The sequence below is a fragment of the Athene noctua genome, chromosome 1 (assembly GCF_965140245.1).
Source record: "Athene noctua chromosome 1, bAthNoc1.hap1.1, whole genome shotgun sequence".
NCBI classification, from domain to species: domain Eukaryota; kingdom Metazoa; phylum Chordata; class Aves; order Strigiformes; family Strigidae; genus Athene; species Athene noctua.
The window spans coordinates 183577402-183604092 of NC_134037.1; the positions used below are offsets into that span (position 1 = coordinate 183577402).

At 38.3% G+C, this 26691-nt stretch overlaps 1 protein-coding gene across 3 annotated transcripts in view; it reads left to right on the plus strand.

Annotated features, from left to right (window-relative positions):
• Positions 1 to 26691, plus strand: part of MID1 (midline 1) — a 152945-nt gene that overhangs the window by 37927 nt on the left and 88327 nt on the right. Inside the window, exon 2 of one of the 3 annotated variants that reach the window (XM_074907293.1) lies at positions 14471 to 15186. In XM_074907293.1, coding sequence (XP_074763394.1) covers positions 14527 to 15186 — 660 coding nt within the window. In that variant the 5' untranslated portion in view covers positions 14471 to 14526. Of the gene's footprint in view, positions 1 to 14470; positions 15187 to 26691 lie in introns of those variants that run through there. The other 2 variants (XM_074907302.1, XM_074907311.1) reach the window with 2 other exon arrangements.

Sequence of the window (26691 nt, forward strand, 5' to 3'; positions counted from 1 at the left end):
GAGCCTTAAGCTATGTTAAGTTTAGATACATTAACTTACCCCTCTGAGCTAATACATTACTAGAGGCTTAGATTGAATTTCTTCACAACCTGCTTGAGCTAGGGACATTGTCAGTTGAAATCAAGTGAATCTTTTGGATATAGTTTAAGAAATTACTGTCACCAGCTATGTGCTTCTTTCCCCTGATGTAACTTACTGCAACCGTAATACACCATAAGCAGTCATTTTTTAGTTTGTGTCTTGCAAATGAACTCATGAGCTGTGGTTCAGCACATTATCTACTGATTCTGTGGTGAAGATGGTAACTTTCAGCTGAAAGGGACAATTGGTGACCGACACATCTTTTGTGTTTCCTTAGTAAGATTCTCCAAAAGTCTTAGTGGGCACCGTAAGTATGCAAATGCACAACTGTGCTGGCTCTGAAGATGGTATCTTGTTAAACTGCGATAATTTGATCATATTCAGTCATATATCTCAGTTCTTCTGTTACATGAGAATCTAACTCCGTGTCCAAAGACTTGTCTAGTGATGCTTTGATGAAATCCAGTAGGTATTGCAGAGGAGGAAGGCTAGAAGTCATCTATTTTATACCTGAGTTCAGAAAGTGTAAGGGACATTTGTATGATAAAGGATGTGGATAATTGTCAGATGCATTCTTTATCTTAAGCTAAGGTTCTTGACTGATAACAGCAACAAGTTGGCATAACCAGTGGTGCAAGTAGAAGTTTTTGAGGCTATGTGTTTGAACCCATAATTATTTACTTGCACACATGTGTGTGTGCGTACTCGTGCATGTGCAGTGAAAAGTGCTCTGAGACCTTCGCAGACATACCATCCTATAGACATACTCAGCTAAGTTTTGAAAGCTTCTTCCAGTGTTGTCTTTAAAACGCATGCAACATTGTCCTCAAACTGAAGAAGCAGGCATGAAGAAGTCAAGGCAGTTGGATCAGTAGAATTAAGATTACTGGAATTTTTTGGCATCGCTTTTGTGATTGATTAATCAGAAGATTTAAATATTAAAAACTATTTGTTTATTGAAACTGTTTCAGACTGTGGCTGGTTCTTTGCAAGTAAATGGCATGAAAAACTCAGGCTAACTGTAATGTGGACAAACAGAGGAGCAGGGCAGCACCTGCTAGTAACACTGGGTTTTGGACTGATTGATCCCAAATGCATCTGGATGAGTGTGAGCCAGCATGGCAGGAAGGACAGTCCAAAGAAATGGCATGGTGCTGTTTACTGAAACAGCAAGGACAGGATAGGAACTGAGGAATCTAAAATCTTTCCAGCTAGGACTTGTTCTGTGGCCCCTGCTGGGCTGCTTATAACTTGACTTAGATTGTCCATGGACATTTAATATCATGGAAGAGAGTAATTGTAATCCCTCTGCACATCTGTCTTGCTTTCTGCATGCTCATTTTGCCTGTTACAAGTTGCCATTCCACACACATTCTAACAGACGTTGCCAACAGAAACCTTTAAAAACCTTATGAAGAGTGTGCATTTGTAAGGGGTCCAGTCTATTGTTTCAAAGAAACAAAATGAATAGGAAATTAAATAATCACAACAGTTGTTTATTATTTCAATAAGAACAAAGTGCAGGCTCTTCCATGGAAGAAAGACCAAAGACAGTGTGGATTTGCAACCTTATGCTCAAATGTCTGAGGTATGTTTTGTTTCACTTTGTTGTGTTACCGTTGTATGAAAGAGGGCATTGCAACATGAAAAACAGAGAACACGAGGAAGCAATTCTTTCCTGCTGTTTCCACTTTGCATGAATTTTTAACACCTTTGTTGGAGACCAAATGTCTGGTGCGACTTCAGCCAGGATTCCTTCCTGGCACTTTGCTGAAGTATTTGTAGTTTTCTGTCACAGTTTGAGGCTTACATGCAGGTTTAGCTAAAATAAATAAATAAATAAATAAATAAATAAATAAGCGACTGTTATCATCTTGTTTCATGTGCTGAATTGCAGAAAGTGGGGTCTCCATGGTGTTTGTAGGAAGAAAAGTTTTTCCTTCAGGCGTTACACTCTTTCAGACTGTCCCCACTTTCAGCAAACTCCTGCTCGACTTTGTGTTGTTAAGTTTTTGAGAAATATTTGGAGAAAACAATTTTAAAAAGTGAACAGATTATCTACCACAGGGCTATTGTGCGGAGTTCTGCCATGCTGGAGAACAGCAATTTTGGAAACATTTATTTTGCACGTGACAGGCTTGGTCAGTGCTGGTCAGGCTCCTGTTAGGGGCCTGGGCACTCCAGCCCTCACTCAGTGCTGGGTTAACTGCCCCCAGGGCTGAGCTTGCCCTCGATGGGGCTGCCACCGCAGCCCTCAGGTGGGTTGCTGGGATGCTGTGTGAGAGAATCCGTTTCTTCCTGCCTTCTCACCCCAGTGAAGCTGGCCCTTGAGAGGCAGAGGAGGTCTTTGGCTGTGGGCGCAGTGCAGAGGGCTGGCTTTGGGAGCACAAATCCTGGCGGAGGCAGTTAGGTGGAGCGGGTTTTCCTGCAATTGTAGGGGAGATTTTCCTGTTGCGTTTTGGCTGCGACTGTCTCACAGTTGCAGACGCAGTTAGTGCTGCCACAGGATTGCTGGGATGGTGGTGGTTGCTACTGCCTGTCCTGGCTGGGCTGCTGGTGCTTTCTGAGAGGGTCAGCAGAGTCCCTGTCTCCGCAGCAATGTTTCAGCCAGAAGATGTAGGGCGGGATCCAGCGGTGGGTATGCGGCTGTGTGGCTTCTTGGGAGCTGGAGCCAATGCATATGAGTGGGCTTGCCATTGCGAATAATTTCAGAAGTATTTTATAATGTGTTTAGCAGTCGTAAGGGAGGAGTTGAGGTTTGATCTGTTGCTATGATGAATTATTGTTTTGATGCTGAAAACTCAGGGAAAAAGGGAACTTCCTTAGCAAAAATTATTCTTCGTCTTGTGTTTTCAAACAAGGGCTTATTGTTGTCTTGTTATTTGTCATAAAACTAGTAAGAGAGATAAATAGGGCATTAGCATCTGCATACTGTTAACATCCGGAACATTATAATGCTGTTTCAAAAATAACAGATGAAGCCTGAGATATATGTTTAGATGAGAAGAATTTAAAAAATACAGTCATTCCCTAAAGCTTGCTCCACTCCTTGTGCGGAGTCTTTCCAATCCTATTTATTTATTTTTAACTGATGAAGTTACATAACCTAAAGCAATGACATGTTTAAGTAGTTAAGCGATGATGTGTTAAGGATGAGAGATGATGTTTTTTCAAAGTACTGGTATGCTCAGAGTGATGGTCTGGTCACTACTGTTATTTTTTATGCAAGTTCTGTATTCACAAAAGCCCACAAAACATGCCATACATGTAGGAGGATCAGAAACATGTATAGTCCACAGGTACAGAATTTCTAATGTGATTTTCCCAGTACAACATTTCAAGGCAAGTGATTGTCTGAGAACAAGATAAGCTGATACTCAGTCAGGTTTTAATGTAGATATTTAACAAGCTCCTGGAAAAAAAAGCTTGAGGCTGGAGGTTGTGCAGATGCATGCCAGTAATTCTTTCACAAATGCTACTCTATTACAGTAAGAGTGACCTGCTTGTTAGCTGACAGGAAACGTAAAATTTATTTTAGTTTTTTGAGATAAACTGTGAGACTTTATATGTTGTTGATGAGGAATGTCTTGAAGGGGTGTATTTAAGCTATTATTTTCTCTTTCCATGCTATCTTGAAAGGTATTAAGCTATTTTGTGAGTGAAACTGAGAACCTTTTACTTATGAGACCTATCTTGTGTACTGATACAGTTATTCAGAAGCAATTGCTCATTTTAATTATTTTTTCCTGGTCCCTTTTGGGATGTTCTGAAGACTATCTGCAGGACAATTAACTTGAGGACATCAAGTAAACTAGTCAGTAGTCCAACCAAACTAGTACATAGTCCAACCACCTATAGCCAATGTATCCTTTTCATGTGCATGCATACATGTGCATGTGTTTGGCAGAACACAGCCATAGCCATGCAGTGAAAAAAATTTTCCATTCATTTCATGAAGCTACTCATCAAGGCCTTTCCCAGGATCAGGATCTCCCTGAGCACAGGAGAAGAGATGTACAAATCAAACACCACCCACGTCTCAGGGCTGGAGGGAACTGGGTCTCTAAGTAACAGAGACTGTATAATAAAGCTTGAAAACACAATGCTCAGCAGAGTGAGCTTAAATTTAATACTGGATCTTCTGGATGTTGTACAGTTTTCTGGTTGATGTCAAGTGAAGCACAGGTAAATCAGGTAATTTTTACTTACCTCTTCACTAGCTGGATTAGAAACAGGTGTTAGCTGGTTTCCTATTGTACCTCAGCTCCCAGAGTATCTCTCTGGTCATCAGTAGGTTTTAAAAAGACTAGTACTATTTACCACTTCAGTTTGTAGGCTGCAAATTATGTTGCTGTTACAATGAAGCCCTTTGCTCTTAGTTTCTTAACTTGAAGCAATGAAGTTTTGCCACAGTTTGGTTTCTGAGAACCTGTGAGGCAAGATTAGGTGGCTATGGTTAATGATTGGTCTTGTCTCAGATCTTTGAGCAGTCTTTAAAGGATGACATTCTTAAAGGATGTAAATGTATAGAAGAAAATGTTTGAGATCACCAGGGTTTACTGTGGTATATTTCTGTTAAGTAACACTTCCTCAATGAATACAATCCATGTGGGCATGCCTCTGGTAAGCAATAAAGTATTACTGGCTCTTTGCAAAAAGCACCTGCTGACATGACTTTGAAAGTCCTAAAGAGAGGTTAAATGAAAACTTGCCACTTTAGGGTTTAGCTTTACTTGCAAGAAATAAAGACTAAGACTTTGCATCTTGTTGTGAGTGAGTGTTGGTACTTCACTGAACAGGCTGGGTTGGGATGCCAAACCCTTGAGTCTTAGGGGCAGAACAACTGGCACTAGATACAACTCTGTACTTCTCTGTCTTTTCAGTTGATTTTGTGTTTTCATTTAGTGTCCTGTAGTGTCGGGGTCAGAGTTTTTACTCATGCACTAACCATTTTGGGTTATTTGGGTTAATACTGCCATTTGGTAATGCCAAACAACGTGAGGAGAGAACTAGTAAAGTAGTTACTACATTCCTTGGTATTGTGAATGGGAGAAACTTAACCCTTTGAAGCCTGTCAGAGAGCTGCAGTGGATGGCAGGAAGGACAGGGATGAACAGTTGGGAGGACAAGGGTCTTGCACATTGTTCATGATCTGCAGTATAAGAAGGCCAGCTACTATTTTGTCAAAAAAACTCTAGGAATAAAACACAAAAGTTACAGTTAGGTTTGTCATGCCAAGCAGGCTGGTCTTAAGACTCAGTGCAGACCCCATTGCGTCTGGTTCTCAGGAACTGTCTGCATGCCCTACACATGAAGCAGGGACCAGAACCATCTGAATCCACAAAAGTCCTTGTGCAGTAGTGTCAGTTCGAAATGGGCTGCTTTGGGATCACTGTCCTGCAACTCATCTCAGGTTTCTGTGTGTCCTCTTGGATCTTTAAATACAGAAAATGACAGAAATGAGGCATGTTGGAAGAGAATTATTGGATACAAATTTGACTAAACAAGTGATTATTGAGCTTATAAGAATAATAAAGAATAGATGTAGATAGATCTCCATTTTATTTTTTTAAAGCTCAGGAACACTGGGAATATTTACTTGTTAGTTGGTGTAGTCTTTATTTCTTACGTTCTTAAATTCCTTTTATACCTGGAATGAAACAAGCACATCTAGAAATCTCAGATCACTTAATCCTAAAGATAATCTAAAGTATTTTAAATGAGATGGCTTTAGAGATGCATGTTTCTTTCTATTGACTATCAAAGGACCTTACAGAGACCAGTTCAGATGAATGCCACCCTCTGTGTTTAGGAACCGCTGTCCAGCAAGAGAGAGGAGCTGGTTTCTCATATTTGTTATGCTAGTAATTTGCTACAAGGTATTTGCAGATTTCTGTTCTGGTCTACAGGGCCAAAGAACGCTCCTAAAATAATTCTTCTAGTGGAGAACAAGAACCTAGTACCTCAAGGTAGGGTGACGGAAGCATACTTATGGTGGTCCTGGTGACACTGGTACTTTGGGAAATATCCCCACTCCTCTCGGAGCAGGCCTTGGGGTCTGGTGAGGGCCTATGTGAGGGTTCTGCCAGTTCCCATTTTGTTATTCCTGGACCCAGGAAGCCTGAACTGGGGGTTTTCTGCACCAGTGACAGGTGTCTGTCAGAGATCTAAAATAGATTACCTTCGGAGCACAGATATAATTTCCTTATCCTCCACCCTGCCATGGTTCACAGCTAATTTCCTTTTCTAATTATCTGATTACAATCTTGAGTTTTAAATACAACATTGATCTTCTAGAGTTCAGTATATTGAAAGTACAGCGGGCATAAATCAGGAGGAACTTCTCAATGTTGGACAGTGGGGTTCTTTGCAGTCTCCAGAATCTCTTTGTAGTCTTTGCAGATGTGCAGAATATGACTCAGAGAATGTATGTTTGTTCTTTAAAAAAAAAAAAAACCCAACAAAAATCAAAAGCCTTTTATAAGCTTTGTTAATGATCACAAATGAGGATTGGAGAGGAGTGCAGGGAGAGGCTAACACTGTGTTCTCTGTAATGCTGTAAAGATAGCTTTACAAAAACAAGAAGCTTTAGTTTAGCAGAAGTGCATCTTTCAGGTAGTTTAAATTGAGTCCTGCGTGTTGGGTGAGGTCACACCTTCATACCTGTTGTAGTTTCTGGGACATTTCTTGCTGCTATTTTAAATACCCTCTTTGATAAGAAAGCTTGGGTTCTTCCTTGAGAACTTAAAACGTCGTTATCTAGATGGAGGTGTTGATTATGAATTTAAGTAGTATTTATTATTCCCTTTACCTAGTTGCAGGGAAAGAATTCATAGGACGACTTGGTGGAAAGAGAATGCAATCATTTCTTTAAGCAACCCTAAGATTTTCCCTGAAAACTTGCAGTAGCTTAAGGGCCCCAGTGTTTCCAAGCTGTACTAAATTACATATCCATGTGTGTGCGCGCCTATGACTAGAAGGAATGTGCTGAACTATTTATGGCTGTTTCTGTTGCTGTATCATCTATGCTAAAGATCAGGGAATACCATGCCACCTAAGGCATTACACAAGCAAAATTCCCAGCCTGGGGAAATGTAATAGATTTCCAGATCTACTGTGCAACCAAAACCCTATGAAAACTGTTGGGTTTTGGTATTTACTATTTGGGTAAATTTATTTTACCTTCCTTTTGTTGCGGAGTAGCATCTGTCATGTAGGAAGCTCTTAGCTTGAAAAGAGAGAGAAAAAAATGTGTGTGGTGTATAGGAATTTGTCCCCTTTGGCAAGTTTTTGGCATTGCTCCAGTTGTTTCCCGTGCTGGCAGTATCCAGACCAAGATGTGAACCCGATTCCTCAATATTTGTTGTTGTCTAGTTATTATATGCCCTGGAGTAAATACCAATTTCTCAGATGAAAAGTGTGAATTTAGTTGAAAACGTTTTTGGAACAGACCTTCAGCCATAAATTTGTTAGGAGGTCACTGCTGATGTAGTAGACCTCTGCTGATTCACATGTGCTAAAGATTAAACAATCCTTTGCTTTTCTTCCCCCGAAGCATTTTGAGGAAATATTAAATCTTATATCTAAAGAATGTAAAGTTACAAGAGTTGCAAGAATATAAAAAGTAAAGGCCAAAAAGCATTTCAGATGTATTTTAGTATGGGTTTATGCACACATGTAATATTGTATCTATTACTACAGGTAATATTAAATCATCTATTTATTGATTGCTTTAGGATTTACAGGACATGATCTTTTTTTTTTTTGCCTGTTAGCTTTTGAGGCTCAGTTATTGTTTTAGCTGCCATGAGAAGGCATATGTGATGTTGTGCTGAAGACCTTAATTCTGTGAGCTGTTTTCTCACTGAATAACATACAGGACTTGGCTTACTAGCTGACATTCTAGCATAGGTTTTAACCAGAGAAGAATGTTGTCTAGGCTTTATTTATATCACTGTGAACAGCATAGCAGATGTGGTTTTGCTGTATTAATATCCTTTAAATGTTAGAAACATGGAAACACTGCATGTAACTTCTAGACGAGACAGCTAGTCATTCTTCTGTCAATGAAAATGCATGAATAGGATGAACTACTCATTTTTATGCTGAGTATTTGGTTTTGCATATCAGGAGCTGTTGAACAGGCACTATCCTTTGAATATTAATTTGAACTGCTTTGATAAAAAACAGTGGGATAACAAGTATTTGCTTACTTCAGGGTGTGTGTAGCTTGCTTTCCTTAGCATTATAGAAGTTTTCATTACACATTTCTAAAGAAAAAATTCTGACTTTTGGTTATTCATTTTACACTACTTTTACACAATTTATACTACTTACACGAATATGTCACTGGCTGTGCTGCTGGCAATTACTAGCATCACAAGTACAGGCTTCAGTGTCTGTGCTGGAGAAGGTAAAAGCTGTAATGGACTTGGGACAAGCTGGGCTATGAAGCAGTCTATTGGTTTAATCACATTTGAAATGTTTATTGAATGTGATGTGAAACAATCACATTCACTTGTTGTAAAGAAAAGTTGTTCCCAAGACAACTTCGTGTCTATCCTAGAACAGGATAGAAAATGGCAAAGAGAATAGGATTTTTTTCTTCTTCCTTTTTTTTTTTTTTTTCCCCCAGAGCTAACAGAAGAAATTGCAAGTGGATTTTTTATTGCCCATAGCAGATTTTATGACAATAACGTAAATTTAAATTTTCCTTTTATAGTGCACTTAACAGAAAAATACTGCCACTTTGAAAACTACAGCTGTGTACTATGATAGTAGCATGCTTAAGCACTCCATAGTTTATTCAGGAATAGTATGTGTGTTGACTGTAATTCCTCTTGTACTATAAGCCTAGGATACATATATGTATGCACACACACATGCAAGCATACATGCATAACACAGTTTATTATATTTTATACTTCCATGTTCATATTTTGTATAAAATTTCACTTCATATTCATATAGTGGCAGTTTAACAAATTTTATTTTCTAACTGAAAAGGTTGGCAATTATTTTCTAAAAAACCCCTTCATCTTCAAGTGCTTGATCTTTAATTTAACCTGTAGTCTTGTGGCCATTTATGAACATTACTATACATGAGGACCAGGGCCAGGATAGCCTTACTGTAGTAGACATTCAGTAGTAGCCTTAACACAGCAAATTGTTAGAAAATTTTATTAGGAAAAATGCTAGCTGAACCTGCTTGGGTGTATTTTGGTCATAATTCACCAAACCACAACAAATGGCAATTTTGCCAGAGAAATAACACATCAAGAAATTTTGGAACATGGTGTAAATCCAGAACTTTTGCCTAGTGCTATTTGTTACTGAGACGCCTGAAATTTGCAGCATGGCCTACAGCTGTTTCTTCCTTCAATGTCACTGAGTTCACTGCAATTTAAAAGTTTACTGAGATAGCTTTAATTCATATTATGAGCTCCACCTTTACTAATGTGGAAAGCAAAGCTTCGTAGGACATCCTCTTCCACCAATTTTTCACTCCTGGTAGACGCTTCTCACCTTCCCTGAAGGTTGTAGGAGTGGCTGGAACAGAAAAGGAGCAGGACGCAACATGTGACATGCTAAAAAATTGCCTTCTAACTTTATTCTAAAAGCTAGTGATTTATGGGGAGAATTCTGTGATGTTTTACTGACAAAAAGTGACCTCAGAACACTGGAATTTATGATACATTCATTTCTAGGTACAGTTTTATATTTTAGGCGTTTTACCTCAGCCATTATATTAACACTTCAGAAATACCATGTTCTGGCTTGAATGTACTAAAATAAGGTGAAGAATTTTCTTCGGCAGTATCACTCTATAATTACTCCATTAATACAACAAATGTAAAAAATTAACAGTATTATTGATCATCTAGTTAACACCAATGAAAAACAGATAAATGTAAAGATGATGTCAGATCATTAGTTGTCTCTCTTTATGAGTATTACTAGTTAGGCTGAAATGTCCTATCCAGATCCAACTTTAAAGAATGCTGTTAGTCTTCTTGAAGTATTTAATTACTCGAAGTATTTAATTACTGTAACATCACAAGGTATTACTGCTGGGTGTTCATCTTTTTCCCAAGGATATTAGCAGGGTAATTGTTTTGGACATTAATTGAAATTTTCCGATTGTCAGGGTGCAGAAAGATTGCTAGCCTGTGCACAGGAGCCATATAGAGGTATTGCGAGAACAGCTCCACATAACAATGTGTGGTTTGCAGTATCTTTCTAACTGCATGTGATTTCTTCATAATATAGAAATGTGTTGCTTCATGTGAGGAAACACTCACAGTTCTGGTTCATGGAAGTCTCCTCTCACCAACATGTTCTGGTATTTTCATCCTGCTGCTTCTATATACTGCTTTCTATACTTAAAACTTAGGGATCATCTGTAAGATTGGCACTCCCAGCAATGAAAAATCAGGAGTCAGCCTTCAGACAGTCATGGGCTGATTTCAGGGACATCAAATCACCAGATTTTCCTATAAATAGTAATGTTTCAAAGAGTGGTGAACTGCATATTTTTATGTCCTCCTCAGGAAATGTGGTTTTGGACTTTAATTACTGGGGTCTCATTGAGACCAGTGGTAACAAGGGAAGATATGATACAGCTTTTTTGTAGCATAGCATTACATTGGATTATGAAACAGTTCGAGATTTTTTTATCTATTCAGATCTACTGGTACTTTACATACAGAAATTTATCTACTTCAGCTTTAGGTCTAATTTCTCTCATGTCTCTACTTCTGAAATGTTTTGTGTATGCTTCTGTGCAACTGAAAGCATTAATGTCACCTGCAAAATATGTCATGCTTAAAACAAGTGGTACAAAAATGATAATTCCACTAGGGTTAGTAGAAGTCTTGTCATGAACTACATTGAGATTGGGATTTCATTTACTGCATTGCTTACCACATAATGCATAACTAATCATTATATGCTGGAGAGATGTCACAAATCCAAAGTTACTTAAATATATTTTTGATTTTTAAATAACACTTGTCTTTTGACAATCACTTTTACTTTGATATCTGTTCTTAAAACTACCTCTTGTGGATAGAAGAATAATGCTTCTCACTTCAGTGACATTTTAGTAATAGTATAATTTTCTGCCAGTAATTCCATATTTTTACAAATACAAAATTATGTACTTGAAATTCTTTATTTTCTTTCTGTGTCTGGAGGCTGTCCATGTGGCTGTCAGTTTGTGGGCCATGTTGAGTATGGAATACGGAGTACAACCATGTGCGTATATAAACCATGCATATTGAGTTTCTGCCTAATCTTCCAGTTTACTGTAGCTATGGATTCTCTACCGCTCTCAAAAAAAAAAAAAAAAAAAAAAAATTACTGAACATGAAACCATAAGACAAGGGCTAATGGATTTGAAAGATTTTGTGGCTGGATCAGCAGCACACTGTATTTCAGGCACCAACATAAAAGTGAAAGCAGAATTGCAGTTGATTAAAGAGTAATCAGTGGATTGCCTTGGAAAATGCAGCCCCTCTTCAGTGCCTCTTAAAGGATTCATTATTCAGTCCCAGATGCAGTGTGTTTTGACTTATTGGTGACTGCAAAAGAAAACAGGGAAATGTAATTTTTTGGTTTCTATCAGTATGCTCAGCTTTGATTACCTTGGAAGATAGGCTCTTATTCCAAGATGTTTACAGTCTAAGATCAGATTTTGGCACCCTTGCTCATACTGAATAGCATTAGTCAGGGCTGAGCTGCTGCTCATTCAGGTCAGATAGATCAGAATTAGTCATCAATTGAGACGGTGGTATTTATGTAGAGCCATGACGGTAATTCAAACATCTTTCTGTGAGGCAGTGATGCAAATGTTTTTCTGCTGCTTTCATCTGTTTATCTGTACCTCTCTTTTATATGAGTACCATAAAAAAGCATTCAGTTAAAAAAAAAAAAAAAAAGTGCTTTAAGAAGAAAACCGAATGAATGAAACTGTTTGGCACTTAAAGGAGCAGGAGGGATTTTGTACAGAAAGGATAGCATGGAAGAAAGCCCTATATTCCAAACATGGTCCTAAGAAACAAACCTGAAAGGTTGGCAGGTTTTTTACTGGACTGCCGATAGATGAGCAGTGATTAGTTTGCCTTTTTAAAGCATTATCTCCTGCCAACCCCAAATCCCCTTCTCCCATTTCCAGCACAGCATTCAGCCTTCAGGGTAAGTGGATGATGCGGTACACAGTTGTGGTGTGGAAGGGATTCAAACAATGTGAATGAGATTTTGATCTGGAACTTCTGTGATACAGAGAGCGGAGAGGAGGAAAGACAAACTGGTCTCCATTTACAGAAGAGGCTTTCATCTCTTCTGTGCTGTGTGGCTATGGCTAAGGAGAGAGGAGGGGAGTTGTCTTCCTGCTTATATCATATTGCCAGGCCTTTAATTTTGACCAGATGCACCATGCAATTATGGCAGCTGATGGATAGTTAAAAATGAATTAGTCTTTGGCAAACTAAACTTTATTTCAAGTAAGATCAGCATCACAGAAAATACAGGAAAGCAAATTTTGTGATGGGATCAGTGCATTTTTGAAATAGATTTATTGGCAAGAATAAAAGGATGCATTAGTGCAAAGAGGCAAAGTATCCTAATTTCTAAGCGTACCTCTGGAACAGATGCCTTGCTGCTCTTCCCACAGAGCAAGGAGGACTAAATACTGATGGCAGTCTAAACCTTATTTCTTCTGAACTTCCCTTTTTGCTGTGGTTCATATTGGGGTTATAGGTAGCATTCCTGTCACTGCCACTGCATTCCCCACACTAATTGTCATGAAGTACAGAAGGTTCAAGCATGCTTGGTTCCCAAGCCTGCTAATGAGCCCTGAGCTCTCCTCACCCTTAATGAACCAAGGTTTGTTTGTGGGGGGTTCTTGTCTGTCCCTCCTTCTCCCTGGTCAGGGGAGGAGGCAAGAGTTCACACAACCGAACAATGACTTTACAGTGTAAAGGCGATGCAGCTGTGCCATCTGAAGCTGTTCTCAGTTATGAGCAACAAAGCTTAAATAGATTGTACTGTGAAGAGGTACAGCTCTGTGAGTGTGAAGCATAGCTTTTGCTTCTGCTTCACTGACCTGTCTGCTTGCGGCAGTGATGGGCCCTTGACGGGAGCTTAGGCAGGGAGAGCTGCGTAGGGCGACTCTTTCAAAACCACTCTCTGTAACACCGAGTGCGGGGAAGGAAGCAAAATGAAGTTTCAGTTGATCTCTGGTGGGGGTGTAGTGCTGCATTCTCCAGAAAATCCCATGCCTTCCATTTAGAAGTCACTGATTCCTAATCCACTTCAGGTGATTAATAAGACCTGTAAAGTAAGCAGTAGTTCTTAAGTTTTAGCAGTAGAGACTACTCACACAAAAGTGTATACGTACACACTCACACACACACAGACTCTTTCTAGGCAAATCACACATTTCACTATCTCACTACATTTTACTACATTACTCTTTGGAGGCTCTTCCTGTACTAGAGGTTAGGATCATCAGAAATTTGGGCTAAACTGCTGTTTATCACTTACTTCATCCACCTTCCTTGAAGCATTTAAGTTATGACACTGTGAGATCCTCTATCTATATTTATCTTGCTACAAACATGTATGTGATATATTTTTTGGCATATGTATACAGGCACATATGCTCAAATGTACAGGTACATATAAATACGCATATGTTCTTGAAATACATAGGAGAATATTAGTATATGATATATATATCATACATATATATGTAAAATATCACATGCTTTTCTAGAAGCATTATTTCCTGTATGTTTTCAGATACGTATTTACGTAAGTAAACATAGACACATACTCTAAATGCTGTGCTATAGCTATAATAGCAAGTGAAAATTTCAATGTGATAAAATAACTCTTAATTTTAATAGTGATTGTAAAGTTATCAATTATAATACTCTGGACTAAACCTTGCACAATGCTATACAAAGGTAATGGGTTTTTACAAAGTTTTACTATTAGATGAGTGAAGCCAAAAGCATCATCTGCAGAAGAAATCTAATTTTCCTGTAATAGACTGTTTGATGGTCATCATTTTGGGTTTTAATAATGCACAGAAACATCTGTTGTTTTCTCAATCGCATGAGAGAGAAAGGGAAAGAGAAAGAAATGAAAAAGAAGCTTTTGTTTTGCAAAGTGGACGGCGGGGGGGGGGGGGGGGGGGGGGGGAATAAAGCAGTCCAGTTTTAAATACCTTCATGTATGCATGTGCAGGTTCAAAACTTTAAATCGCTCTCCAGCCTGGCATGGTGGGTTGATAGCCCTGGGAGCAGTGGCGAAAGTTGACAACCCCCCACAGCTGACCCCTCATGTTCTCTCTCGCCTAATCGAATTTTACTTGTGTTTCCAGATAGCTGACCAGCTTCCCTGGATTTCGCTGACGCCACAGGAAAGCTTTGCCTGAAGATGGAAACACTGGAGTCGGAACTGACCTGCCCTATCTGTCTGGAGCTGTTTGAAGACCCGCTGCTGCTGCCTTGCGCTCACAGCCTCTGCTTTAACTGCGCACACCGCATCCTGGTCTCCCACTGCGCCACCAACGAGCCGGTGGAGTCTATCACCGCCTTCCAGTGCCCGACCTGCCGCTATGTCATCACCCTCAGCCAGCGTGGTCTAGACGGGCTCAAGCGCAACGTCACTCTGCAGAACATCATCGACAGGTTTCAGAAAGCCTCTGTCAGCGGGCCCAATTCCCCCAGTGAGACCCGCCGGGAGCGGGCGTTTGATAGCAACAGCATGTCGTCCTGCGAGAAGGTCCTCTGCCAGTTCTGCGACCAGGACCCTGCCCAGGAGGCGGTGAAAACCTGCGTTACCTGCGAGGTGTCCTACTGCGAGGAGTGCCTGAAAGCCACTCACCCCAACAAGAAGCCGTTCACTGGCCACCGTCTCATTGAGCCCATCCCAGACTCTCACATCAGGGGATTAATGTGCTTGGAGCACGAGGACGAGAAAGTTAACATGTACTGTGTGACTGATGACCAGTTAATCTGTGCCTTGTGTAAACTGGTCGGGAGACACCGTGACCATCAGGTGGCAGCTTTAAGTGAGCGCTATGACAAGCTAAAGGTTAGTGCTACCTATCAACCTTTATAGCCAAACAGCATGTGGTTGGGAAGGAAAGTGCCCTTTGGTTGCATGCTAAATTTCTCATTTGGGTGGGGGATGGTAAAGGTAGGTGTGTGGTCTCTAATTGGACAAGATATACACAGAGATCTACATGTGCCTTTGCTCATCACCATTTAAAAGGTGTTGGATTTTGCTTAAGGAAAGATTCCTCAGTTGTGCTTTGATTTCTCTGCAGCTATCATAAGAAGTATGCAACATATACTACTGTTTAGGTGAATTTCCTTATCTACCTACAGCTTTATCCATGGCAGCTGGCAAGGTTTAGTGCTGACTGCACAGACACAGGCACTGATTGAATTGTCAGGTGTGCTTTGCTTACGCTTTGCTGTTGATTATTTTTCATTTGGTTGCTTTCATTGTAAAAAGTCTTTTGCATCGTGGCTAACAGGCGATGTATTTATCCATGCTGGCTTCAGGGATGCCAGCCGCCCGTCCAGCCAGGGAAACCGAAGGCTGACTCCGCTCCTCCCATGGTGCCTGCCACCCAGGTTCACAGGCAGCACAGTCTTGGAAATAAAACCAAAGTTGTTTCTGAGCTTCTTGTGGTATTGAAAAGGTTCAGTGAGCTCCCAGCACATCTTTTACCAGGTAGCCAGGCAGCTCCGGCAGCCCCCAGTGCCACGAAGGGTACTTTGGGTGGGGTGGCAGGGGGTGGCCAGGTCGCAGGGTGCTGTGGTGGCTCCCTGGGCCGCCAGTGGAAGCACAGCTCCTGCTGAATAGTGAGGCCAGGGCAAGTGGCTTCCCACCCACCTGTGTGTACATTACTCACATGCCTATTTAGGTGCTGCTGCACAGCAAAGACAGGAATTAAGTACCCCACACTTTCCTGCACCCGCTCCCTCTGGACAGTCTGCACATGCATGTGCATGACCAGGGTGGGATTTTTTTAAAAGATGGACTGTCATCGAGAAACCACACATGCAGAAAGCAAAGCTTATCAGTTAGCCTTCTCACTCAGAATTTTGGGCGTGGAGAAAGAAATGGAATTAATAGGTTTAACTAATTGGAAGGGTTGTCTTAAATACCCTCACACAAGACTATGTGGCTGCACACATGTCTATGATAACTTTATGTGAGCGCAGGTGAAATCTGCATACACATGCTGTGTGGATTTTGTGCCCCTATGCATGTGTAAACATGCAGATCATATTCTATGATTATTTTATCATAATGAAAGAATGAAAGACACTTCTTTACCTGGACCTCATAGCTTCCTTTCATCTCTTAAAAACTTTTTTATTTACTAAAGAGGAGTTATTAGTTTTGCTTTCCTTTTTTTTTTTTTTTTTTTCCCTAAAGTGATTTATTATTTTAATAGGTAAGAGTTTAGCCATTGATAAAATGGGACACGGACTATAAATTTGAGTAGAAGGTGCCTGGACTGACAGTATTTTCAGTAATCCAGCGGATTTATATCCTTAACAGGTGCTACTGTTTAGTAAGCTAACACTGATTGAACAATTTATCAGCTTTATATGAGTAGGAATGCACTACTTCACATGAAATACTCTCAGAAATAAATACTGGGTAAGTATATTTTTGAGGATGTCAGTAAATATTAAATCAGTAAATATTAAGTCAGTAGATAAGGTTAGTGTAGGCCTAGGTCAAATAACTCTTTCCTTATAATGAACTCCTATCATTGTTTATAATGTCTGTACAATTTTTTTTGAGATGTGAACTTTCTTTGTACCCAAACTATCTAAAAGTACTTTATACAGATAATTATTAACCTACAAGAAATTCCATTCCTGTCCTCTTTGTCATGAGGTAACGTATTTCACTTTGCTAATGTCAGCAATTACATCAGTCATGCCACTTGTGCCAACAACTATGACATGTTAATACTCTGAGCCCAGGAATAGTAGACTAGGTGGTTTCCATCCAAATCCAGCATCCATCCTCTGTTCATAAGGAGGTGACCTGAAAGCTATATCTTTCCTTTCCTCATTGCCTCTTCCATCTCAGGAATTTGTGCTGTTTTATGTTACAGAATCACAGAATCGTCTAGGTTGGAAAAGACGTTGAAGATCATCCAGTCCAACCATTAACCTAACATTGACAGTTCCCAACTACACTATATCCCCCTCAGTGCTATGTTAACTATATCAAACTCTGAGAATGAGATTTGCCATTCTGTAGATAGACATTTATCCCTCAGGAGTAAAGGAATGATACCTGTTCATACCAGTGTTTGGCTGCTGAGAGGCAAGAATTTCAGGTCCATTTTCACATTCAGGTCTTCTCCTTTGTAAATGGTGATACAACCTCTTAAGTCACTGATCATGATGCTAGCTTAAATCTTAGGTATGAGCTTGCAGATGGTCTTTGTTATCTTACAGATAATGTGCACAAGCCATTGGCAGATTCAATGTTCAAATGGATCAGAAAATCTCCACCTGAAAAAACAGGTTGTTGCTTGCTATATTGCTGCTGTGTGTTTTTAAAACTCATGGGGTTTGACAGATAGGCTACCCAAATCTTTAAAAAAAATTCTGAAAGAATTAGCATGCTGTAGCCAGTAGTATAGTAGATTCATTCAAAAATGAGTGATTAATTGCATCTTCAAAAAACAAAAGAAAAAACACTTCAAGTGACGCTTTCTTGTGATTTTCTTTCTAAAAATCGATACGTTGATGCTAACAACAGCAACTGGTGTTGCTCTGGGTGTCAAGCTATGCTAATTACTTGCATTCTTTTCCAGCAGTGTTACTAATTATTTAAACAATATCTCACCCTTCATTAAGCATAGGACAAAAGATGCCATTACAATCTAGTTCTTTTTGTGGCAAAAATGAAACCCCTTAATTAGGAGTTCTGCACACTTGTCCAACAGAGGCGTCTATGCTGAAGTGTGTTTAGCCGTCAGTGTAAGAGCAATTGTGGACATCTGAAAATGAGAAAGTGTTTTCCCTTGGCAACTACATCTCCAACTCTGAGAGATGCTTTTCTTTCTCAACTTGTACTGTGGTGAAGGGCATTGAGGGCACTTACGTGCTTTCAAGAGCGGTCCTTTCTTGCTTAGTTAGGCGACCACATAATATATCTTCACACTTATAGTTGTTTTAGTGTTTGTAGCTATGGTGTTGGGGTTTTTTAAAGTAGATCGTAGCCAGATGCATATTAAAAATGGAAAAATGATAAACCATGACAGTGAAGAGGAATAATCCTGGTGATATGCTGAATTTATGAGGTCATGGTCAAAATTGTGGTATAAATTATAAATAATTTTTAGCTATGTAAACAGTGAGACCTTCAAAAATATAATAGAAGGTACAGATTCTTATGCTTAGCCCACCATACTACCTCAAAGAAGATATTTATGGCTAATTACTTTCGATACTGATTCTTTGGTTTTTGTCTTGTTGCAACAGAAAGGAAAAGACAATTGAAAAGCACGTTAATTTTTTCAGAGAAAATTCATAAATTACCATTGTTATATATATATTTATACTCAAGAAAGTGTAAGAATATTGAAAAGATAAGAGCTATTTTGAACAAGAGAGAATATTTGGGGGGAGAAGTTACAGGGTTACAAGATGGAAAGATACCACATATTTAATATTAGCGAAGAGCCATGAGGAGGTGTAACAAACGAAGATAGACAGTAAGCCATATTTTTTAATGGTGTAAAGCCAGCATAATTCCACTGAAACCAGTGTTTTTATTCACCTTCATATTTACTGAGAATCTGGCCACTGATACATATATTCTTTCCAAAACATAATTTTAGCAGAATTTTTGTAGTGCTTAGTCAGGAAAAATCTTTTGTTGAATTGAACTGCTGTAGGTAGCTGTGATTCTCTATGTTTTTGTTTGAATCCTGTTAGTGCTGATGCGTATTGGGCATGTTTACGAAGGCTGGGCAGTCCTCTGAATGGCATTCGGCAATTCTGGGAACAAAAGGGAGCTTCTTGTTTGTGTGGTTTTCACTTAGTTTTAGCGGCAGAATCCATACAAGTCTCTCTCTCCTACACTTGTTTTAGGATGCAGGGATTCGGCTTTCTGCAGTGTGTTAATTCAATTATTCACAAATAAACTGTTTCCATGTAGGGAGAATTGCATTCAACTCTTACAAGCCTACTTTGACTGTGTTAAAGTAGGAGATTTTGTCAAGACGACAGCTACTACAAATAGAGCACAAAAATATGTCTGCTTCCCTGACGTGTATATTATGAATTTTTTAAAAATTGATATTTAGATGTCTTTGCAAAGATGCTGACAAAATTTGTGTTGAAACTTTCCGATTATTGTTATTTGGCATTATTTTGTAATTGCAGCTTGATCATTAATTGATATACTGTGATACCATAGGAACCCAGCACTTACAAATCTATACTCATACAAACAGTGGGGTTGATAATCTGGGAACACTGGTTTCTGGACTTACATATAAATATATTATGCATATACATGTAAATATGTCTGTATACATTTTATTAATTTTATGCACATATTTATAGTGCTTCTGTTAGTATATAAAGGCAGTACTACATATGTTTGTATGCATATGTATGTATGTAGATCTGTCTAGCATAGAAATACATGTAATTTCTAGTAATGTCTAAGTTCATGAATGTCTAGAATCTTGAATTTGGATAAATACACATAAGCCTATATTTCAACTAAATATATAGTTTTATGTGTATGTTAGTAAAAATATATTTAATCACATTTTTAATATTCCATGCATATATTTTTTTTAGTAGCTGAATATTTTCACATCTAAATTTATGGTTTCCTTTAATTTTACTAACTTCCTAATGGAAGCTATTTAACTAAAACAAAATCCAACTGATATGTAAAGACATAGTATATTAGTGTTATAGTGATATGTGTTATTAAACATTTAGATAAGTGGCACTTTCCCTTACATTGTACTTAATAGATTCAGAGTACAGAAATTTACTTTCTATAGTGCCAGTTATGCAGGCTTAACACATAGTTAAAACAGTATATCCAACCTGACAAAATGTGGAGCTTGGGGACTTACATTAGTATTAGATTAGACGCATCTTGATATTATTGTTAATTTATTATTAGATTAGATACTGCTTGACAGGTATTTCAGTGTATTGATTTCTTATGAAATTAAAATGATGAACGGTCAAATATATGAGTATGGAATATTATGTGATATTACTTAACCCAGAAATAGATGCAAAAATATAACTGACTAACAACTGGCTGAGCTTCAGTATTTGCAAAGATCCAAAAATATTAAGTTGTTTCATGGAGGAGGATTGATGTGTAATTGAACTACTTTACTACAAAGATTTTTCATCTACACTTATTTTATTACTTTAATATATAAATATTATGGAGACTTTAGAACATTCTCTCTTTAGACTAGTGTTATCTCAAGTGGCTGTGTTTCTTCCATCTGGTATTTCTTTGGAGGAGTTTAGAAGGATAATAAAAAAATGTAAATACAAGACTAACGATATTAGTCTTAGAGGGGGGTGGGGTGGGTTTTCTTGCAAATTTTAGACTTTTAGTGTAGTTTGAAGTGCCTTGTGTTTATGACTGTGGATAATGAACTATGTCTTTACAATAGTTATAAGTACTATGAGATTGCTTTTATCTACCTAAGATCCTTTAAATAATATAAGGCATAGATTTTAAAAACTCACTTTCACAGATTTAACAGCAAGTCCTTAAAAAATGTTCACATACTACTTATTTCCTTCAATTTTTAGTGGAAGTGATGGTGTTGAAGGCATAATCTATCAGGAAGAGCAAGATAATTAAATAAAATTGTAAATAGTACAGCATTTTTATCTTTGTTTTCATGACTGGCTTCTGGAGAAGCCAGACCAGGCATTAAGTAAAATGCATTCTCATACTTTTCCATGGATCTGGTCCAAACTGTTCATATAGCAGACTTCAAGTCTATGTTCTAGCTCTGAATTTGTTTATTGGAGTGACCTCTTCACTGACCTTTAGTTGTTTATACATTTTTAGATAATATGATGCTCAAAAGTTGGTGGTGGAATATAATGCACGTCAGATACTTCCTCAGAATGAGAATTTGTGTTTAAACAATAAATAATAAAGCAATAAAAACCAAAGCAATAAAAATGGAAATGAAGCAAATAGATGCATCAGAGGTTAAGGGCAAATAACAAATTGTTTTCAAACGTTGGGCACAGGTTGACCCTTTGTTTAGGAAATGTAGTGTCAGTCTAATAGAATAACAAAGATAGGGTTGGTAACAGGAAAAGTTACAAACAAGTGACCTTTCAAAGGCAGTATACTTACAGGTTTTAGCATAACAGTATGTTTTATAACTGATAAATAGAATGAGTAAGCTATTTCTTTTAGTGCTTCACCAGGGAATGCTAAAGCTAGTTGGGAGAGTATGGCTAAAACCACTTTCCACAGACAGCAGGCTAAAACTCACACTAGTGGCATTGAGAGGTGTGTGGAAGGGTATGAATGTATATCTCTACGTTAGGTATGTCCGAACTTATTTTAAGGTATAACCTTATTTTAATGCAAATATTTTAGAAACTAATGTGACAGCAAATACATTTTCAGACAAAGGTTGTTAAAAGCATGCTTTAAATAGGAAAAAAACCCACCCCAAAACCTGGATGTAAATATCTCCCAAATGAGCACTGCAGAACACTCAGTATTCAGATTTCTCTCAAGCTTTAATTTAATATGGTAAAATACTCCATGAAGAGAAATCCAAATTACTTTGCCCTGTAATGACACACAATCATAGAAGCATGATTAAAGCATATTAGCTCTTCTTATATTGATCAATTTTCACGACCTCTTATATTTTTTTTTTCATATTGTCTGATCTTAAAACACAAATCCAGCAGTGATTCCAGTACACTGCTTTCCATTTCAGGAAATGTACATAAGTGTACATTTATTATGATTTTTTGGGCCTTCTTTTTTCAGCAAAATGTACACTTCTACAAAATGATACTACTTGTATGTACCCTCAGCACTGTGAACCTCTGCAGAGAGATTCATACCAATCAGAAACGGTGCCTAATTTGGAAAGCCTGAATAGTCCATGCAGAGGGAATCTCCTCCAGAAGGTCACAGACTGGAAAACTATGGTTGGTTGCTAAACCACGCTTTGGGCTCAAAGCCTGATGGGGTGACAAGACTGTGTTTCCTCTTTCTCCCATTTGTATTTACCTCTCCACAAAACAAGCCATCCAGTTCCCCATCTCCCTTGGCATCCCTTGACCCTCCATGCAGGAAGCCTTTTATTTTACTGGGAAGGATGTTGTTGCCCTCAAGAGAGAGCACCCACACTGAGGATGTGGGGCAAGGGGATTCCTGCCCTTCACAGCTTTCACATCTCATTTATAATGCACTCTCACAAACCAGACAGAGCCTGCTCTGTTTTCCAGGTATCTAAAGTCAGTGAAAAATGAAGGAGGAGTAAAGAAAATAAAAAATTAGATGATATCATAGTGTGACTATACTGAGTTATTCCTAGACCACCTGTAAATGCTTACTTAAGCAATTCTTACCCTTTTACAGTATAAATGCTTAACTGAAAGCTTATTGTCTTCATCAGTAAAATGCTTAGAAGGTGTTGAGTAGCTAATAAATAAGTAAAATATCAGTGACTTTCTTGATGATGCGTCTTGATGGTGCCAGGAAGATTGCTTTTTATGATAGCCCTTTCTTTTTTAATTTCTGCAGGCTGGAGTGGCAGTATCACTTGTTTAACGAATTTCTGCTTTTCACGGGGTGTTGGTCCTATGCAATATCCCAGTTTACAACTGTGGATGGGGAGCATGTGCACTTTTTAATGCCTCAGACAAAAGCACTCAAGGGTCTGGAGATCTGGGCTGCCTCTGTATCTTACAGGTCCCCTCTGTCAGAGCTTACTGACTCACTTTCAGCTGTCCCCAGGTGCCAAGATGTGAGACTTAGTTATAGCTAGAAGTGCACTGCAAAATTTAGAAGATTCTGCCCCACCTGCTAGTACCTGCGTGTTTGCACATACACTTTGTCTCCTGAAAGAGTTCTGGAAGATTTTGCATGCTGAAAACTGGAAAGGGAAGAAAAAGACCCAAACAATGAGTCCAGAGTCAGGTGTGTGGTTCTGTAGGAGGAATATTTCCCCATCCGTCTCAATTATGACACTATTGCAGTTTCAGATTTTTTGGGGCTATTTACGTGTTTGTATTGAATGCATGCTCAAAGTTGCATCAGTTTAATTTTGAAAGCAACAAAGTTTGGTGGTTTGGGTTATTTTCCATGCTCAAAACATTTGCATTTTTTGAGAAATGAAAATTTCCTGCCAAAATGTAATCTAGTCTTCTCTTTTGAAATTTCGCAATTTTAGCTTCCCTAGAGTATGTTTGCCATAATAACATAAAGTAGCAGTATAACCCTATAATTATTTTTTACAGTATGAGAGGGATCAAATTCAGCACAGATGAGAAATGTAACTGGAATGCCTATGGCATTTTCCCTTTGCTATTTATCTGTTCAATTTGTTGTGTTGTGAGAATGATGATCTAAACTACAACGGACCCCTAGTCCATAGCCCTTTAGAGGCCCATAGAACATTGGCTGCAGAAACCAAATGCTGAAAATTTGAAAAGGCAAGGATATTTTGGTGGAGTAATATATAATATACAACTTCATATCTATATGGAAGTTGAGGTTTTGGATTTTTTTTTAAAAAAATAATCCCTATGGGCATTTGTGACTTTGGAATAGACATTATTCCACTGTACTACCATCTCTGCCAACCGCATCTGTAAAGTATAAACATGATTTTACTTAATTTTACTATGGTAATTCCCAAAGGCTTAACTCAAAAAAAGACCTGTAATATAAGATGATGTACAAGTACATGAGATGTAATCCCAGCTTCAGGGAATATTAATTCAACTATGCTTAGAACAAAATAGGAAAGAAGCGTGACAGGTATGTAGAAATTCTATATGGTCACAGTAATAATCAGGCAAGCTGTTGGCATCATGTAATAGGTAAGATTAAATAAGAAAAAAGTTTAAAAATTAATATTGGGTAGTTCTATTAGTCAGCAGAGGCATGAATATTTGATTTCTTATAATTATTCTGGTTTGAAATACAATAGCCTCACTCCCCCTTGTCACTATGCTGAAAGGCTTGGATTCTTGTGCCCTTCATCTAGAAGAGGTCCAAGTACAACTTCTGGCTCTGTATGTGCTGTCTTATGTGCCAGTCTAATAAAAAAATAATTCTGATATCCAAACTGATGTTAGTACACTATTATAACAGTACTCTTTACTGACTGAAAAATTACGCTCCCTAAATTTGATAAAAGAACTGAAATACGAGAGATTCCAAAATATGACAGAATATCTCTCTCATATCTTACAAGAGAATCTCTTCTATCTCATAAGTGTTTCAGCTTTTATTCTTAATGAAATCATAGGTTTGATATCACATTCTTTTTCCAAAGGGTATTCTAAATAAAATTAATATAACGACCTGGTAAAATGAGAAGAGATCTTTCATGTAATGTATGCAACAGCTCATATAAATTAAAATAAATAGCAATAAAAGGTATAGTCTTTTCTTGAAAAGCTAAAAAGTACAGAGGGGCCTTTTTGTTGCCATTACTTTCCAGTGCCAGACTGCACAAGTAATTTCTTACACCATTACTTACTGCAGGCTCACCAGTTGTGGGTGATAAATCCTTCTTAATACCAGGACAGATGAAGCAATCTGCTGTTAGGCTAAGTAAAGAGATGAGAGTGACAGGAGCTCTTGAGTGTCAGGACCAATATCAGGATGGGATTGCTAATATACCTCTTGTTCAGGGGTATGCCTAAAATCATAAGTCACCACAGCATTTTTTCTGTATAATTTCCTGTAATTTCACCTGCAATTCACACACATTTCAAAATACATACTTTAAAAGTATTAAACTTCTATTTTTGCCACAGAGGATAAACACTGACCTGTTCAGCTACAGCTGTTCCTATTGGAACATCTCCAATGGCAGATAGTACTGGAAGATTTCTTAGCATGCTCAGAGTATCAGAACTGGAGGAAGCAAAGGCTAATTTGAAGCTCATGAAAGAAAAAAATGAAAGTGCTTCCCTGATCAAAATAATCCAGCTTTTCTCTTTTCTCTAAAAGTATCCACATACATGCCAACAAAACTTAAGACTTGTCAAACTCTTCAGTTTACCCCATGCAGTTTATATTGAGATTTCTGCTATTTGTGAATAATAATGTCAATTCAAGCTTGTAACATGTTTGAATGTCAGAGAAATTTTCCAATATCCAAGTCTAGCTGATAAGTAAAAATTAGTTAAAGGTAAAAAAGAAAAGACATCATCTTTCATCAGCTCCTAGAAAAATTAAAACATCCTGTGACAAAGTGAACCTACGTTGCTGTATTGGTTACACAGATTAATGTTCTCTCAGTAAGCACCCAGTGCTTTACTCTAAGACCAGCTGGCAGTTGCTGCAGTAGCCTCCCCACTGAAACTTGTCTCTGCTCTACTGGAGATGTACTGGCTATTTTGAAATGTGAGGCTATATGCCCGAGTTTTGTTATTTGCTATGATACAGTTAAACTTTAAAAGAGATTAAAGACAGGCAGCTGTTTACAACATATGTGTCTTGTGGTAGAAGCATTAGGCAGACTTGTTAGGCTACAGCTAATGACAGTGTGTGCAAACTTTATTTCTAGATTAAGCCAGCAGCATATGGAGAATATAACTCATTCAAACTGAATTTAAACAATATCTATCTTAATACTAAGTTACTAAAGAGGAGAAAGCATATTGATCAGACTACGGATGACAGTTCATTTCAGTAGGTAGGTATTTAAATTGTTTTATTTGTGGCCTGAAGATTCTTAATACATGCATGCAAGAAATCCTTTCAAAAGAGTAATTGAAGGAACTATTAAAATATTACAAATAATATTTGACATAATCAGTCTTACAAAAATGAAAATTTGTCAATCCAGAAATAGATGTTTTCAATGCCTCTCCCAATATACCAAACCTGACTACTAAAAAAGGGGAAAAATAAATGTGCAGATATACAAGAGATTGGTAAAGGTGAATGCATGAGAGAGAAACCCCCTGTTTTTCCAGTAGTCATGGACCTTCTGGTCTCTGTATGATCTTTCCTATGATTCCTGCTTCCCCCTTGGTTGCTGGGGGCTGCTGGGGTAAGGGGTCACTACAGGATGGCCCAACCTAGGCTGGGGCTCTCCCATTACACGGAGTGTTCTTCAGCTTGGTGGGAGCAAGCTGCATTTACTTTTCTGTAAGTGCTTGCTGTTGGAAGGCTAGCACTGAGGGTTAAAATTCATCTGTACACTGAAAACTCTGCCATCTGAGGGAGCTCCTGAATTGAGTCCCTTGTTCATCCCAAGGGGTGATAGGTGGCCATTTACCGTAAGGACTCATTCAAAATGCCTTGTGAGGTTATGCAAACTTTGGTGAA